At 33.0% G+C, this 17,569-nt stretch overlaps 2 protein-coding genes across 3 annotated transcripts; both read left to right on the forward strand.

Moving 5' to 3' along the window:
- The first annotated feature begins 87 nt into the window (after positions 1–87).
- LOC128175879 (solute carrier family 49 member 4 homolog) lies at positions 88–8,045 on the forward strand. 2 transcript variants are annotated; one of them, XM_052841744.1, is made up of 12 exons: positions 88–542; positions 1,866–1,956; positions 2,718–2,881; positions 3,363–3,441; positions 3,600–3,661; positions 3,765–3,818; positions 4,580–4,706; positions 5,139–5,247; positions 5,892–5,959; positions 6,068–6,186; positions 6,350–6,532; positions 6,854–8,045. In XM_052841744.1, exons 1-12 carry the CDS (start codon positions 221–223, stop codon positions 7,027–7,029), a joined length of 1,554 nt encoding a protein of 517 aa, XP_052697704.1. In that variant the 5' UTR covers positions 88–220; the 3' UTR covers positions 7,030–8,045. The 2 variants fall into 2 exon arrangements, with proteins under 2 accessions (XP_052697704.1, XP_052697710.1); XM_052841750.1 differs by having other exon boundaries at positions 3,363–3,432.
- Positions 8,046–9,481: 1,436 nt separating this feature from the next.
- On the forward strand, positions 9,482–16,494 carry LOC128161350 (solute carrier family 49 member 4 homolog). The gene is made up of 12 exons (XM_052824630.1): positions 9,482–9,880; positions 10,133–10,223; positions 10,340–10,503; positions 10,935–11,016; positions 11,179–11,228; positions 11,635–11,694; positions 11,894–12,023; positions 12,831–12,939; positions 13,307–13,374; positions 13,501–13,619; positions 13,934–14,116; positions 14,716–16,494. Exons 1-12 carry the CDS (start codon positions 9,613–9,615, stop codon positions 14,898–14,900), a joined length of 1,509 nt encoding a protein of 502 aa, XP_052680590.1. The 5' UTR covers positions 9,482–9,612; the 3' UTR covers positions 14,901–16,494.
- The last annotated feature ends 1,075 nt before the right edge of the window (positions 16,495–17,569 follow it).

Consider the following 17,569-nt stretch of genomic DNA (forward strand, 5'->3'; position numbering starts at 1 on the left):
GTACCGTTGGTACTTATAAAGATAACTACGCATTTCTTATATACCTATGTGATATTTCTGTCGTCCACGTGACTTGAAATCATGTGACCATGTGTTTACTGGATGTAAACAATATACGTGCAATAGCTGTTCGTGACTTCGTTCAATGTACGTAGCACATTATGTCTTATGTAAAAGCCGGTTCTAAACAGTTTACATATGTACAAATTCTGAGAATATCATGTCGGTAAGTGAGAAAAATGGAGTCACTGTAAATAGCATAGTCCAGCATGATGACTGTACCAAGTCGACGGACGAGGGAGCCCCCCTGCTTCCAAGGAAAGAGAAATATAAAACATACCGGCGGAGATGGTTCGTTTTGGGGGTGTTCAGCATGGCCTGCTTTCTGCAGGCCGCCATCTGGAACACGTGGGGACCCATCACACAGTCCGCGGAGGTGGTGTTTGGGTGGGAGGACAGTCAGATCGGAATGTTGGCAAACTGGGGAAACATCGCCTACATATTCACTGTCTTCCCAGCTTGTTACTTCATGGACACTAAAGGTAACATGTTAATTACCGGCCGTTAAATTCCGTAACCAAACAAAAATTGTTCCATCTACTCTGGTACATATGTATCTGAGTGTATAGGATGTTGACAATAGAATCGTTAACGATGTACATATATTTATTCAAACAAGATTGCAAAAAATTTAGTACACATTTGTTTATACATAAATTTGTTATATAAAAGGCATGATACCGGTATTGTACAAAGTATTATGAACTACTTTCACAATCAACGAAAAAACTTGTGAGCGATATTTCAATACAAAATGAGCACATGGAAATGATATATTATGTTTAATTTCTTTAAGACTGTGACAATCATAAAAAATGCAACATTGCAATGCTTAACTTGAGTTGAAAGTTCAATTTTTATCAGTGTAATTAAAAATTTTAGAATTCTTTTAATAAAAAAAGAGTAAAAAATATATAATATTCAATAGTACATGACCATGTATATTGCTATTCCGTTGAAATATCTTGATGAAGAATGCGAAATACATACATTATATACAGTACAATGTATGTCCAGTTCAAAATGGAGGATTGGCCAGTGTTTACATAAGAGTTTAGTGTGCTTGACATTAGTGATAATAATAGTACCCATATTTAAAGTGGTATAGTCAGAAATCAAAATGTCCAGGTATAATAACTATGCACACAAAAATATCTAAAGGTAAACATCCTTGGATGTAGTTATTTATGTGCATGCATTATACCAAAAAAAGGGAAAAACTGCAGGTCTTAGATCAATTTTCTTTCAGATGAATGAAATTTTATACAGCAAAAACATGACCCAATAATGAAATTCGCTTTTGTCAGTAAATTGATTTTTTGGAAATATTCAAGGTATATAATTTTGAATCCATTCAAACTGAGTTATGTTATCTAAATACAATCTGACTTATATACATTTGATGTTTATTCACAACAAACAGTTTCTGGACTCTCATTAATCATATATTAAATATCATAAATGTTCATGTACCTTAGTGTCTATTTTCACGCAAATCTTAAAGTACGTATTAAATAACTTACGTGTGTATTTTGTCAAACTGTAAGGTGCATTGTCATACTAAATCATAGAAGTTTTTTTTAGATTCTAATACAGGTTTATTTTAACGTGCATGTATATATGTAAAACTTGGATCAACTATACCAGTATCCATGTAGAAATAAATTGAACATTTACATAGTTTTATACTTATTAAGATTTCACTTGCAATGAAAAAAAAACCTGCCGCGTTGAATTTTCATTTGTTTATAGTTACATGTATCTTGTAAAACTTAAAATTTTGTACTAATCTGTTTACACTGTAGGTTTAAGGATATCGTTTACGGCGTGTACTGCCATGATGTTGATCGGGACCGGGGTTAGATGTATCACCACAAATCCTAAGTATGCGACATGGTAAGTGAGTGGAGACAGCAACAACAACGTTATAAGGACATATATATGTACACTAAAATTCTACTGCCATAAAGAGCCACGCTAAGCTAAAAAAAATGGAAGTTTGTTCGTTATGCACGTACATTGATTGCATGTCATTGCGCATGCACTCCCAGAATGTTGGGCATTTGTGTTCGTAGAAGTATTTGTAGTAAGGTTCATTTTGTCACCTAATTCATGAGACCTTTCGTCCATAACCTACATGTAACGAGGGCAAAGTAAGCGAGAAAGAAGTATTTCATGTAGAAAACATACTTCTATTTCAGACATTGCTCCTTCGAGACCGGGGCATATACTGTTCTATTTTTCATATCCCGTACGCCTGTCTGTCCTCAAAACATGACCTTGACCGTCCTTCCAATAGCCTTAGTCTCACTATTCTTTTTCTGCATTCAGTCCGTTTGTTTCAATGAAACTTCATGAAAGAAATTTAACCGTAATGATTGTGAATCTTCCCTTGGCTTTACTACATAAAGTCCTGGTTTTGCAATTGGCTTTACCTAAATAAATCTATTTTCACCGATTTATACTATTCATCGAATATATTTGTAACTAATCCTCGTAGGAAGGTACTTAAATATTGTCTTCGTGTTACAATGCAAATTTACCTTATGGGTAGAATGTTGGGGATCAAATTCCTTTGAAAGGTAAATAGTATATGAAAGATATGTAATACTATTTATGTGTTTTCCTTTCATTCGGTTTTATTTTTTACTCTATAGGTTGATGAATTTGTGTGCTATACTGAATGGAATTGCTGGAACAGTACCATTTGCAGGTCCTGCGCTGGTTGCCAACACTTGGTTCCCGCCGCAACAGAGAACCACCGCTACAGCTGTGTCATCTGTATTTAACTATGGGGGCGTTGCAATGGCATTTGTCATAGGTGAGTAGTGCCACCAGAATTACACATGAATATATCATGTCATAACATATTAATATTACATGATAACATATCATATGATATTTATAATAATTATTATATGATGAAATTTTACTGTCTCTTCTAATGTGCAAGAAAATTATAAACCAAAAGTACGAAGATCTTTTTTAAACCCATGAAACCGGTGAATTAAAATCAACCTGTAGTAGTTCTTTAATCAAGACATACTTACTTTAGTTATCGTAAAGTATACTGTCAAGAAATCTGGTGACATGTTTAAATGTAACTGTTCTGTAGCATTATGTCATTGTTACAGTAAATAAAAGAACAGCTGTTGTCACTGAATCACTATTTTTCATGCGCTTCAAATCTGTCATGCTTATTAGCGATCATACGTTACTCAGATTTAATGGACCATTGTTAGGGTCATAAACCAAGGAGTCTGGGAAGAACAATCGATAAACATTTGATATATTTCTTTTAGGACCACAGCTGGTGTCTGCACCAAAGTACAATTATAACAATGAAACTCGAAACATCTCTGTATCAGACAGGTACTTAAAGTAAATATCAATTCTGTCATAGTACAACAATCTCTCTTGTATATTTTCGAAACATATAGTATTCACATGCATATTCATGTACTGAAAGACAAAATAATTGTCATAATATAACTATATATATATTTGTTATGTGTACAATATGTACATGTACTTGTCAGGTTACCAATTAGTCTGGAAACAGAAACGCAGAGTCCAAAAAATGTCTCCAACACAACCCAAGGTTAGACTATTCCTAGGTATTAATTTTGCATTATTTAAACAATCTCTAGTTATAGTATGATGTTGTAATTGTAATCATAATTATGTCATTTGTTTCTTTATAGTATTAATCAATTTTACCCACGTGCGAGAAGATATAGTTTATTTAATGTATTATGGTAAGTATAAGGTTAAAGATAATTTTGGTAAATAAATTTAAACTGATCACTAAGGAAAACGTTTTGGTACTATTATGAAATCTTAAATTGTCAATATGCAAGTTCTTGGTTAAATTTTATAAACTTTGCTATCAGCTGTTGATATTATGTACATGTACTTTTGGGTAAGAAATTCTATTATTGCTGTTTGTATCTTTATGAAGAGGGAGAGTCTAACATGCGCTTAAGATGTCATTCTGATTATCAGTTTAATGCGGTAGTTTGAGTTTATTTGGGACAAGATAAGATTTCATGAGTAATGGAATACTATTAGTAGTATTTCTTTCGATGTTTTTTAAAGTGACACTTCTTTGCAGCATTAATCTGGAAACATCTTCTCATTCATTCGGAAATTAATGCTACAATCACTATGACTGTATGCACTTGAGTTTAACGAGTTCTCATCCCCACTTAAATGAAAAGAATGTGTTTATGACTAACGCATTGGTCCTTTATACATTGGACTAGAAGTGACATATCATACTGTCACAAGATAGATATTACGTATAACCGTTATAGTTCCTAAAGTTGAGTTGAACATTAAATCTAAAATCTTTAATTTCCTTTTAAACCTTTTTCTTTCATAGTTCCCAGTCCTTTCCAATTATAAATTGATGTAGAGTCAAAAGAACTACATATTTTGTCGTTTTTATAAGACATCTATTAACATGCATGTGATACTATTATTAGTAAGTCCACTTTGTTGTCCTTGCCTTGACCAGAATGTGCTGCCGCCGGCCTGATCTTCCTGTGCAGTCTCTTCATGCCGTCCAAGCCGCCAACGCCCCCTAGCGTGTCCGCCTCCACAGCCCGCGTGGAATACCGGAAAGCGCTGATGACTATCTCCAGGTATGTATATTTCTTCGTTAATTCCATTTTTATGCATCCTTTTGCTCAATGAATGTTAAAAGATTCATATTTGAACCTTCATTGTTATCCACGTGTAAGAGTAATTAGCTCAGTAATATTGATGCGTTTGGTGAGTATGTTTTATTGGAATACAAGTACATGTATCTTCAACAGCTGACTTCGGATTAAAGGTCAGGGTCAACGTGGTCATTCTAATTGTGCTTAAGTATTATAAAATTGTCAAATAGATTTTAAAAGAGAAAATTAAATCTAAAATAGTATTTTACGATTAAACCGATTGGCATTAAATATTTGGGCTATCTTATCCCCCCTGCCATCTTCTTTGATTATTCGTTGCAATGTTGTTCCCAAAAAATTTAGATTTGCGAGAATTTTAAAAAATTATCACAGTGAACGTGATGATTCTTACAGGAACAGAGCATTATGGTTGATTGCACTGGCGTATGCCTTACCCGCGGGGGTGTACGGGGTGTGGGGAGCCGTCATTGACGTCATACTGAAACCCGTGGGAATAGGACAGGTAAAATACCAAGAGGCTGTGTATTAAAAACACTGAGCAGGTAAAGCATTTCTAGAATATTTTTTGACAGTCTGTAGGAGAAGGAAATGCAATTAAACTGCAACTAAAATCCACAGAAAGGGGAGGTAAAGAAATGAATACGACATTTCAAATCACCCTTAGGGCATATGGTATTGGGACATGTTATTTAAAGAGTAGGTAACTGGAATTGTATTTTTATCAGACGCCGTTAAAATACTGTGGTTTCATCAATATTCGTTGACTACCAATTTTCGTGGATTTTGTTGTACAACGTCGTCGCTAGCCACAAAACCAGTGGCTTGCGACGATGGTTGTACAGTTAATCCTCGAAATAAAATTTTCATTTAAGTGCAATATCTTATAACCTGTTGTCTAAGTAGGATCATAGGCCATCAATTAATATACACTGTATCTTTGAAACTGTGATTTCGCCAAATCCACGAAAATATATGTCCACGAATGAAACCACAGCAGTCCAATATCGGAAAAGAATATTAAAGATGAAAACATGTATCAATAAAATCTAAACAGATCCCAATGGATTTTTATCATATTTTTGCATTCTTATCTGAAACTTATTTGTGATTCTATGAATATATAATAATGTTTGTTTACTTTTGCAGAACGAGGTTGGTTGGATAGGATTCTATTCTATAATGGCGGGCTGTGTCTCGGGTCTAGCAATCGGAAGGTATCGGTCATTTTTGCTAAATATTGCGTGGTTTACTAAATAATACAGACTAAGTATATCTAGAAGCACTAGGAATTTATGGGATTTTTAAATGTAATTTTTGGACAGATTTTCGGATCTCTTCATGAGGCACATGAAGCTCTTTCTCCTAGTCATGTTTGCTATGGCTGGTGGATCGTTTGTCTGGTTCACTCTCATGTGTGTCGATGTCATTCCACTTTCCACAGGCAAGTCAAATTGTAGATTAATTAAACATTGTGTGGTAAATGAACCGTATTTAATTCTAAACTCAGATAGTAAACCGTGTATTATTTAGAGGACCCACAGTAATACAGAGTTTGTTTTCTTACTTGCAAGTTTTGCGAAACTCTTCGGCATTTTGTCTTACAGCACAAGTGTACATCTCTAACATTGTTGGCGGAATGTCTCTAAATGGGGCTATACCGCTGTTCTATGAGTTGGGGGCCGAGTCGGCCTTTCCCGTCTCTGAGGGAGTCGTCGGGGGATTTCTTACCTGGTTAAACAATCTGTGTGGAGTCATGTTTCTGTTTATGCTTCAAATACCAAACATAGGTGAGTACTTCCTCTAATGTATCCTCATATTGGTCCAAAGAACATGATGTATACGCATCTGCTCTTGTTCGTGTAAATGCTAATATTTTTTTTCCAAATGTCTGTTTTCTTTTCGTCTGTCGGTCGTTTTGTTTCATGTTATTTTCTCGCTTTACTTACATCTTCGTCAAATTGTTAGAACTGCGTTTAAATACTTAAAAGCAGGTAGACGATGAATTTTATGACAAGTGTAAAATATATGGTTTAGTTTTCGACAGTTCTCATGGCTGTAGTCCTCGGTGTATGAGTTAAAATTCAATATCTCCCTTGATTTCTCCGCAGGGACGTCTTGGATGAACTGGACACTGGTGGGTAGTGTTGCTATGGGTCTAGTCTTCCTGTTTGTTTTTCCGGAGCGGTACACCCGCACTGACATAGATATCTATGTAGATAAAGCAGAGACAGGCCATCCAGAAACCACGGTCACCGCCCGCCACACCGTGTACCAGAATCCATGAAACAACCAAGAGACTGAGGTCGCCGCCCACCACAGTCCGCCCGCCACAAACCGTGTACCAGATCACTTTAAACGCACACCTGCATGTATATTTAGAATGAGTTCGGTTGTGAAGTGCACTACTTACAATTCGACGGTTCAGTATATTCACTCAAACCATGAAATGGTTCATAAGGTCAAACAGTATATACATATAGCTCTTTACATTCAAGAATATAATGAAATTCGTCAGACATTTGACCTGAATTACATAGTTTACACACTCTTTGGTTTAGAGGAATATTGCACCATCTCCCAGTCTTCACTGGTGATGGTGGTTTAAGGTTCTAAATTTCATGAAAATCTTTCTGAGTTTGTGTGGCAATATATTAATGTAATTGTTTTTAAACAAAAATTTTTCTTTAAAATCTTCTTTATTTGCCCTTTTTAATTTCACTAGACTATTTTTAATATAAGTCAACTTGCAAATTCTTAAGTCTCCAACCCTAAACTCACCCCCACCCACACCCACACACACAAAAGAGGTTTTTTTCGTAAATCATTACCATTGTGTTGTGAATTTCAGTTCGTGTGCTTGAAATGAAGGCTAAATTCCACATTAATAACAACATACGGTGGTAATTTACATATTTCATATTTTATGTCGTACATATCATGTACAATTGTTTTATTAGTGTTTTGTACATGTATTTGTTGCTAGGACAGTTGGGATTGATTAAACATTTCTTGGTCCTTCAAAAACAAAAGGGCATATAAAAATAATCAGACAGTGTACACGATTTTTTTCTAATAAGACAATTACAATTTAAAACAAACTACAAAAAAAAGAACAACTTGTAACTAAAGATTGCATTAGCTAGGGGTTATTTATAATGACCCATATGCATGCAATATACATGTATATACTTGACAAAGGCGAGTACTGTATATAAGTTTTGTAATTATACATGTTGTATATACTGTGTTACAGTATTAAATGTTTCTGTTTTAATTGTGCAATAAACATATTTATTAACATCCATTCTTGACATTGTCCATTACCTCTTTGTGCAATTTGATTCTATATGTACTGCTAATTTGAAGAGATCTGGACTAGAATTGGTATGTTATTCAGATAGTTCACTTCATCTGTTGTTTGTCTGATGTCGCTCCTTAATTATGAATTTAGCATCTGAGCTTGCATGCGAATCTCTAAACATCTGACTGTGTATTCTATGACCTTCTTACTGACATACAATGTGGTTAATTTGGTTAAATTATCGCATTAAATTGAATATTACAATGACAGTAACATCATAACAGGGTAGGTAGGCCACAAATTCGAGCTGATCTGTTATATTTTTCTCACGCTTGTGATATTGATTAATCAATACTATTTATCCATTGTTTAATCATAATAATCCCTGTACATTGTGGTTTCATCAATTAATTGAATACTAATTAAGGAGAGGAACTTGTAAGTTGTTAGAACTTGTTTCTGATCCTTTTGTTTAGTCAATAAAATATGTTCAAAACAAAACAATACTAATTTCCCTGAATTTCGTTCTTGCGACGATCCTCGATTTGAAAGTTCGTTGAAATGCAAATTAATTCCAATAAGATATAGAATTGATAAAATCATTGGTCATCAGTTTACGTAACTATATATCCTTGAAGCAATGATCACAATACCCCGAATATTAATGAAAAGTACTACAGCAGACACAGAAGCAGGCACAGTATGAATGGGAGGTGCCCCCAACCTCCAATTTTTCTCGCATCAAACATTTTCCTCAAAATTTACGTATAGAACATGCATTGAATTGGAACGGAGTTGACCCCCCTTCCAACCCCGACTTTTTTTTTGGAGCATAAAAATTGTAAGAAAGTTTACAGTAAAGTACCCCCTCCCCTCACACCAAAGGATCAGGATTTTGAAGATTCTCAAATAGGGATTTTTTTGCTCGTGTAGATTTCGGATAAGTTACATACTGTGAGATCAGGGCTCAGATAAATATTATATTTTCCATTTTCCAATCATCATTTAAATTCGATCCTTCACACAGCTGTGTTGGCTTCTATTCTGAGCATGAAATATTTATGTTTTACTTTATTCTCTTTTGAGAAGTGGACAGGCATAGCCTACATCCATGGATGTAGGCTGTGCCTGTCCATTTCTCTAAAGAGAATAGTTTTGATTTAGATAAATTCGATCCTTCGCACTCCTTTAATATATGATGCTCACAGCTGTGCTGGCTTCTATTTTGAGCATGAAATATTTATATTTTGCTTTATTCTCTTTTGAGAAGTAGACAGGCAGAGCTTACATCCATGGATGTAGGATATGCCTGTTCACTTCTCTAAAGAGAATAGTTTTGTTTCAGTGTCAAATGCTGTTCTGTTGCATATTTATTTTATCAGCACCTGAAATAGAATCGGGCTCGGTATTTAAAAAAAACATTTTCTACTTTCATTTTCACTAGTATCAGGTGATATTTACTATGTAGATCAGTGAGTGGGGAGTACCAACCAGCTACCTGGGACGGACGCGGATACGGGATAGATGTGTTTATGAGCTGTGTCTTCGCTTGGTTAAAGTGTAAACATGAGTGAAGAGGCGGATGACTCTACCACCCCTCTCCTATCAACGGGAGGGCAGCCAAAAGTATACGCCCGTCGATGGTATATTTTGATTATATTTGGGATGACCAACTTCACTCAGAATCTCGTTTGGAACACATGGGGTCCTATTGCACAGTCTGCAAAGGCTGTGTTTGGATGGAGTGACGGTCAGATAGGACAGTTTGCCAATATTGGAAACATTGCATACCTTGTCACGGTAGTGCCGGTTTGTTATCTGATTGAAAGACTGGGTACGATTTTATACTTTCTTTGCTATTTTACAGTTTAGTTCATAAACTTGTTCGTTCTAATATTCATAGTGTGATAGAATGAAAATTTCATATTACCTAAAGCTGATACTCATAAATATGTAAAAGTTAATATCCTATAAGTTTATTTATTTATACTTTAATGTATGCAACTGATCATTCAAGCCTTGGCTTTTCTTGATCCATGCCTGTGTTTCATAAAGATGATGCAGCTTACACTCTGTTTATTCACAGGATTACGTAAAGCAATACTTGGCTGTACTCTCTTGATATTCATTGGAACAGGATTAAGATGCATAACTTATGATAAAGAAGCATTGACATGGTAAAAAAAAAACCCTCACAATTAAATCTGAAAAGTGTATATGAGAAAAGAACTATGTTTCATTAATGTCATTATTTAGATTAGATATGTGACAGTTTGGTTTTATATACAAACAGGTTGTCCTATGTGTGTTCAGTATTGAATGGAATAGGAGGAATAGTGCCCTTTGCTGGACCATCATTAGTGGCCAACACTTGGTTTCCTCTCAGTGAGCGTGCAACAGCCACTGCAGTGTCATCAGTGTTCATGTACATGGGTATTGGAATTTCCTATATCATTGGTGAGACCCTTTTTGTCATGAAAATTAAACCTATTGTAAATAAATAGGCCATATTAATAATATTGAGAGTTAGATACCTTCATAAGGTATAATTAAAATTTTTAAAAATGATCATTGCTATAAATCTTTCTATAATATAAAGATAGAAAGATTTTTAGATTAAATTTATATAAATTATATACATTTATGATTAATATTTAGTCTAATTATAAGAGTTAATCTAAAAGTAATGTCACTGAATGCCAGACTTTTTTTTTTCATTTTTCATAATGAATATTGTTTCCCATAATATTTTCATGAATTATTCCTATTTGGATAAGTCCCTCTATATCATTTGTGAAAATGAAACTATAGTAGTTATATATGTGTTTCCATATGATGCAGGAAATTGTTATTAGACACAAGTTAATGCAATAGTTTTATGATTTAAGGAACTGAATGGGTTTCATCTCCAGTACAGAAAAACTCCACAGACCAAATCAACATCACTGCTGATATTGGTTCCATTACATGGTAAAAGAGATATGATTAATATGATAGAGTTGATAATAACTTTTATTGTAATTTACTTGATTATATCTTTTTTCAACAAAGTATCTAGTATGAAATATATACCATAGTCATTTAATTAATATTCATTATGTTGCTAAATATTACCTTTAAAATTTGTTGTAGGTTTTCTTCATGGAACTCAGAAGGAACCCTTTTTACATCTAATTCCTCAGGTACAAAAACATGCAATGTTTATTGTGCTTTCCTTTCATCAAGATAAATTATGGTTATTATGAATTCATCATTTGCACATAAATTTTGTCTATTTTCATTCCTGTATTTAGCTCATCTCTCAGAAGTCTTGAATTTATTCCCATATCTATAACTTTGTCAATAAAAAATTAGAGCAATGAAAAACCAGTAGTATTCAGTTCATTCAAACAGCGTGCATGCACACTTTTTTCTGAATTATATTGGGTCTAGACATTCAAAAAAATACATAGATAATCTTATTTTAATTTGTTTTCTTTCCATTTATCTTGATCTCCTCTGCTTTGACTTACAAATCCTGGGCAACAATAACAAACATATTGTATCAAAACACTGGATGTTATCAATATCAATACATTTTTCTCTCAGATGAAGAAGTAACCAATCTGGATGCAATGAGGACAGACATCATGAATATGCTGTATTCTGGTTTGTTTCTTTGATTTTTTTCTTTTACTTTTTTCAAAAAAGTATTTGAGTGATGTTACACATAGAAGTACCAATGGCAAAATGTTTAACCATTAACAATTACATGGAATTAAAAAAAATTTCTATGTCTTTTCACAAATAGGCATTGATAAAAACAAATAAATCAAAATGTCACTATTGGTACTGTTTATTTTGGCAGAATGTGGCCTCGCTGGTTTGCTCTTTCTGTTTAGTCTTCTGTATCTTCCCGCCAAACCGCCAACACCACCAAGTACGTCTGCTTCTGTCCAGAGAACTAACTACAAGGAATCTCTTAGAAGTGTGGCTAGGTATGGATAATAATCTAAATGTTATCAAACTAAATACTTGTACTTATGTGGATTTTTATATATTTTAGGGTTCTCATTTTTTGTAAATTTTTGCAAAAATACAGATTTTTTTCTGGGTGTAGTTTTGTAGATAACAATTATTATGAAGGAAAAAGAAACAAACAAGGCAAGATGAACTTCTGTTGCTCTACTGCTGTATTCTATGATCATAAGTGTATTAACAGACTAAAAGCAGTATTTAGTTAATGCAATGATTACTTTTAAAGTTATACATATAAACACTGATATCTTGAATACAATGGATATGTCAAAGTGATTTATAAGTCCCAACCAAATATTTTTTATTAATAAGTATTTTACCCCTGATGTCTCGAAGATTCAGATATCTCTAAGTTTTCAAACTGTCTCATCTAGTTTGAGATCATAACAAAGTTTGAATGTAATTGCAATTCTGAAGTTTTGAATGCTAAAAGTAATTTTATGTTAAATACATTAAGTTTGTGTGCTGAGTGTATCTGAAAAAGGTAAATTAAAAAATATACTGCAATAGCTATGCAGACATTTATGTATATAAACAATCTGTTCAGTAGATTGAAAAATGTACTGTAAATTCATAAATAAGAAGTCCAATTGGATTCAGATTTTGTACTATTTTCACAAGTGCTACTATGCAGTCATATAAATTATAGTCTGTTCCAGGTTTCTGTTTCCTAGCTTGTATAACTGTTTGTTGATTTCCATATTCACATATCTTTTAATGAAGAACATCTGAAATTATGTTATACTTTTCATAATGAACATTAACAGGAATGGATCTCTCATCATGTTGTGTTTCGCCATTGCCATACCCAATGGAGTGTTTGGAAGTTGGCAAGCTGTACTGGATGTGCTACTGGATCCAGTTGGGTTAGATCAAGTGAGAACAATAAAATAATTAGGAAAAAGGAGGTAATATTTCAGAATGATCATAGATTAAGATTTCTTTTTGTGATTGAAGCAACATCATCACTATAAAACCCTTACAATGCTTTCTCAGACCTTTGGAAATTCATAATTTGTGGATTTTATAGCACTCCTACGTGTATCTCTTGTTTAATACCTTTGTTCAAATAATGATTTAATGGAAGTAATCATCAAGCAACTTTCAATTTTTCCTACAGTTCTGGAAACCTGTATTTTTTGACAACCTTTAATAGTATATCCTTACAAACCTCACAATATGAAGTATGTGCAAGGAATTGGTTGATATCTACATTGTAAATGTTTTTTTCAAACAATTTCAGAGTGAAGCTGGATGGCTGGGGTTCTACATGACGATTGCTGGGGGTGTGTCCGGGCTTCTAATTGGAAGGTATTGTTTATTTAAATCTACAGAGTATGACTCGCTGGAGCATATATTCTTTTTTTCTTTAATCATTCAATGCCTGAAAGAGTCTCTGGTCATGTTTTTTTAAACATGTATAACATTTTGTTGTAGATTTTCAGATATATTTTTGAGAAACACCAAGTTCTTTTTAATCTTGATGAATGGCGCAGCAACTCTAGCTTACGTTTGGTTTTCTCTTATGAGCTCTGGAATCATACCTATCTCTAAAGGTATCAGTGCATATCTCATCTTTAAGAGTACGAAATAAATTGATCATTGGTGACTTGTACAACACTTTAAATGAAAAAAAATCATTATTCAAATGCTATTTTGGGCAATTTTGCGTGAAGAATGTCCCCTTTTGTAGAATAATTACTGTGTTTAACATTGAACATGTAGCTTGCAGTTGCTTTCCTGTAAATTATTTTGTAATTCCAGTTACATGTTATCTACTAAATTAATATGTAACAGTGAGAAACATTTTCATCTAAGCAAAATACAAAACTCCCCCAAAACTAACATTAAATGTTATCATTTCTTGCAGTTCAAATTTACATTGCAACAATCATCGGAGGAATGTTAATCAATGCCTCTCTTCCATTGGCTTTCGAGATGGGATCTGAGTTGGCATTCCCTGTGTCAGAGGGGATAGTGGGGGGACTCCTTACTTGTTTGATCAACCTGTCTGGAATCATATTCCTACTGGTGCTTCTAATTCCAGACATAGGTATGTTTTTATCATTGCATATAATTATGATGTTACAGATATTTATCACATGTACATCATTCATCTACAGAGGACAAGAAATAACAATTTGAACAAAAATATCTAGTGTTCTACGAGGCCTTAGAAACACCATTTGTTAGATGATGATATGGGGATTTTTTGACAAAGAACCATGTACTTATGTAACTAGAATGACAGGTACTTACATGTACTGTGGAATCATTTAAATTCGAGGAGGCCAATTTTCGTGGATTTTGAATTTTTTGCTTATTCGTGGTGATGTAATTTCGTGGATGTGCCAGTTTTCAGTTTCAGTAACAAAGATAACTCGTTCTAAATTTGTTTTCGTTGAGGATGTAAATTCATGGGGAAGGGCTACCCACGAATACCTCGAAAATTGAGCCACCACGAATTCTAATGATTCTACAGTATGCCATAATTATTGTAACCATCATTGTTTGATAAATAAAAGGTGGATACTTTCAAATTGATTTAGATGTAGAAAATCACGCGAGGCAAACTCAAATTGACTAGAGGATATAGACCATAAAATAAAAATAATTTAGTTGTAATCTAACTCAAAGCTTGTGTGATTTCAGGGACGAGTTGGATGAACTGGTTCCTAGCAGGAAGTGTGTTCCTAGGATTTGTTCTACTCTTCTTGTTTCCAGCACGGTATAGACGAACTGATATAGATGTTGTAGTCCAAGTTAATGATGATGAAACAGATAATAGTCCCAATATCAGTACTACAATAAAGGAAAGGTCAACAATATATGAATAATGATCATAATTTATTTCTATTACTATATACTTTGATCAGTAATTTATTCCAATGAAAGATGTATATGATCTGAGATTGGTTACATGGACAGTCACTTTATATATAGAAGTTCATATAAATAATGTAATAAAACAAAGCAGTGTGTAATGATACATAAGGAATTGATAGATGATGGGCAATTTACAGATCTTATGTTGATCTATTACTTTTTTTATCATTTAAAGCTTGGAAGTTTCATATGTTTCATTTGAAATATTTATACAAAAAGAAAGAAAATGTCAGAAAGATTCACCAGTTTAACAATTGCATGTCAAATTAATGCAATGTCAAAATTCATAGAAATAAATGTGTATTTAAGTAACTGTAAAATAATTTTTTTAAGAAACACAGATTAAGATATTCATTGATTTAAGATAAAATAATAAGTTAATGATAATAATTTAAGTTTATGAAATGTAATCTTTCTTGACATAAAATGAGATTTTCTATGAATTTAAAGCAATTTGTTAACTGAAAGGAATATTCCCAAATTCTTTTCATGATTAATTCAGTGTTATTAAAAATATCACTATTGGTTCATTTTGGAAAGAATTGCCTTTTCCCGTTTAATTCCTTTATTTATATTCAACAGTTCCCGCTAATATTGTACCATAAAATTATTCATGATTGTAGAAGCAGAAACATTTGATAATAAACATTAAAAGAATTTACATTAGCAAATGTGCTGTACATATTTATTGATTAAACAGGCAATGAAACATATTTAGATTTGAAACAAACACAACGCCACTATTTCTTATCTTCCGTTTTTCTCAATTCTGTACTAAAGAATGTTAAGGTTATTTTTTTTAAAATATATCTTATTATTACCTAATCAAAGGGATTTTGTTGTTTTATTACATATTATTAGTAAATATTTGCTTCTATTTTGTATGTGTATGCAGTTTTCTCAACTATTGAAACCGTTCTTACTATTGAACTGCCGGTCAATAGACTGCGATCTATTGGACCGGCAACGTATTTCAGAATGCGGGTATGTTAAGGCTTCCCGATTGATTTCACAGCGATTTGTAGAAAGTCACTTGTCTGTAAGTCATGATATGAGGTCATAACTAACTTTGACCTCACGATATGCTTCCTTCGATATATCTCTGAGAATGTATCGTAACGTTACTGTATTAGTGAATTTTATTGACTCGGCCTCGGGCAATTATGGATCGTACTTAGCTGTTCCCTGCACCTCGGGAAAAATATTCGGGTCTATTGACTACTCAAGCATTAAAAATTGTTTATACTTACACAGTTAGATAATGTGCAGAATATTTTTATTTTAATATATTTGAATGTATTATATGTGTATCTTACTTTTAATCACACATTATACAGAGATATTTATTCAGTGTTTCAAGATGGTAATCTTTGCTGTGATAAAATACTTAATATTCTTATTTTTTGTTATATATACAAAGAAAGTGGTTTAATTTGACAAATTTTGTTACACTTTGTTGATTTTCTTCCTATTTCGTCTTTATTGATGTTAAACAATTGATTTTAATAAAGAGAAAATATTGCACTGAGTATTTGCATTGTTTTATTTTTAAGTTTCCAAACTTTGTGCCAAAGCTTTTCTTATTAAATTCGACAACATAGACTATGAAAACTTTTGAAAGCCATCTGATGCACAGTAAAAGGTTAAACTTTGATTTAGCTTTTGTGTATATTTGTTTTGTTTTTTGTATTTGTTTTTTAAACCTTTATTTAATATGATATACTAGTATCGAATGGAATTAGGCAGCAGGCACATCCTATTTTAGCCCCCTTCCCTGTATATATTTGTTGACAATCGTTCGTCTTTGATTATAATTTTACGTACATGTTATTTAAATGAGTTACTCATTAGCTACTTGATTAAAATGATAACTTAATATTTAGTTTAATCCCTCGTTTTATCGCATACTGTTTATCTAATCATCCTCAGATGGAATCAGACAATACATCATCAAACTCGTTTTAAATTATACTCCACGCTAAGTCTACTTGTGTCGAACTCTCGAAAGTTTAACGAGTCTAGATCCAACAAGAGGTCCTCATTGTGGACACAATTTTGGACTTTACCAGAGCGTTTTGTAATATTGCCAGATGAGACTATATTAGCTTAATATTCTTCCAGGATTGGCCTCATTTTTTTGGTATGGAAGTTCTAGAAGAATTGTCTTCTTTAATGGAAAGTTTGGGATATTTGGATTCAAACAGCCCTTACCGTTTTAAGTTTGTAAAGATTACTCTATTACTGTAACTTTCCTAGATCTTACTTTGCTGGAATCACAACGTTGTATTTCCTTTTTGATCATTTTATCCATGTCAGGTGTTTCTTTGAATATCAACTCAATACATCTTCTATACTCTTGGTTTTACTGAAATTTAAAAGTTTCCAGTTTTCTTATACATTGCTCAATCATTTTCAGCTTTATATATCATATAATTTTCACACTTGATACTTGCTGAAATTCAACATGTGTTTTTTCCTGTGTAATTTTAATTTATATAAGCATAGATTGTCTTAAAGTAATGGTATAGCGAAATTCGTGCTGCATAATGTAAATGTATGTCATGAGGAAACGCCAAACCATTTATATAAAATGTTTTGGTATTAAAGAGATTTATATTTG

Source organism: Crassostrea angulata, chromosome 1 (assembly GCF_025612915.1).
Source record: "Crassostrea angulata isolate pt1a10 chromosome 1, ASM2561291v2, whole genome shotgun sequence".
Lineage (NCBI taxonomy): Eukaryota > Metazoa > Mollusca > Bivalvia > Ostreida > Ostreidae > Magallana > Magallana angulata.

Excerpts from the sequence above, each read along its gene's own strand:
- LOC128175879 (XM_052841744.1), top strand. The coding sequence starts at position 221 with ATGTCGGTAAGTGAGAAAAATGGAGTCACTGTAAATAGCATAGTCCAG. Across the intron at positions 3,442-3,599 it reads GTATCAGACAGGTACTTAAA|GTTACCAATTAGTCTGGAAA; the intron begins GTAAATATCAAT and ends TGTACTTGTCAG. Across the intron at positions 3,819-4,579 it reads AGTTTATTTAATGTATTATG|AATGTGCTGCCGCCGGCCTG; the intron begins GTAAGTATAAGG and ends TGCCTTGACCAG.
- LOC128161350 (XM_052824630.1), top strand. The coding sequence starts at position 9,613 with ATGAGTGAAGAGGCGGATGACTCTACCACCCCTCTCCTATCAACGGGA. Across the intron at positions 9,881-10,132 it reads TTATCTGATTGAAAGACTGG|GATTACGTAAAGCAATACTT; the intron begins GTACGATTTTAT and ends GTTTATTCACAG. Across the intron at positions 12,940-13,306 it reads ATCCAGTTGGGTTAGATCAA|AGTGAAGCTGGATGGCTGGG; the intron begins GTGAGAACAATA and ends AAACAATTTCAG.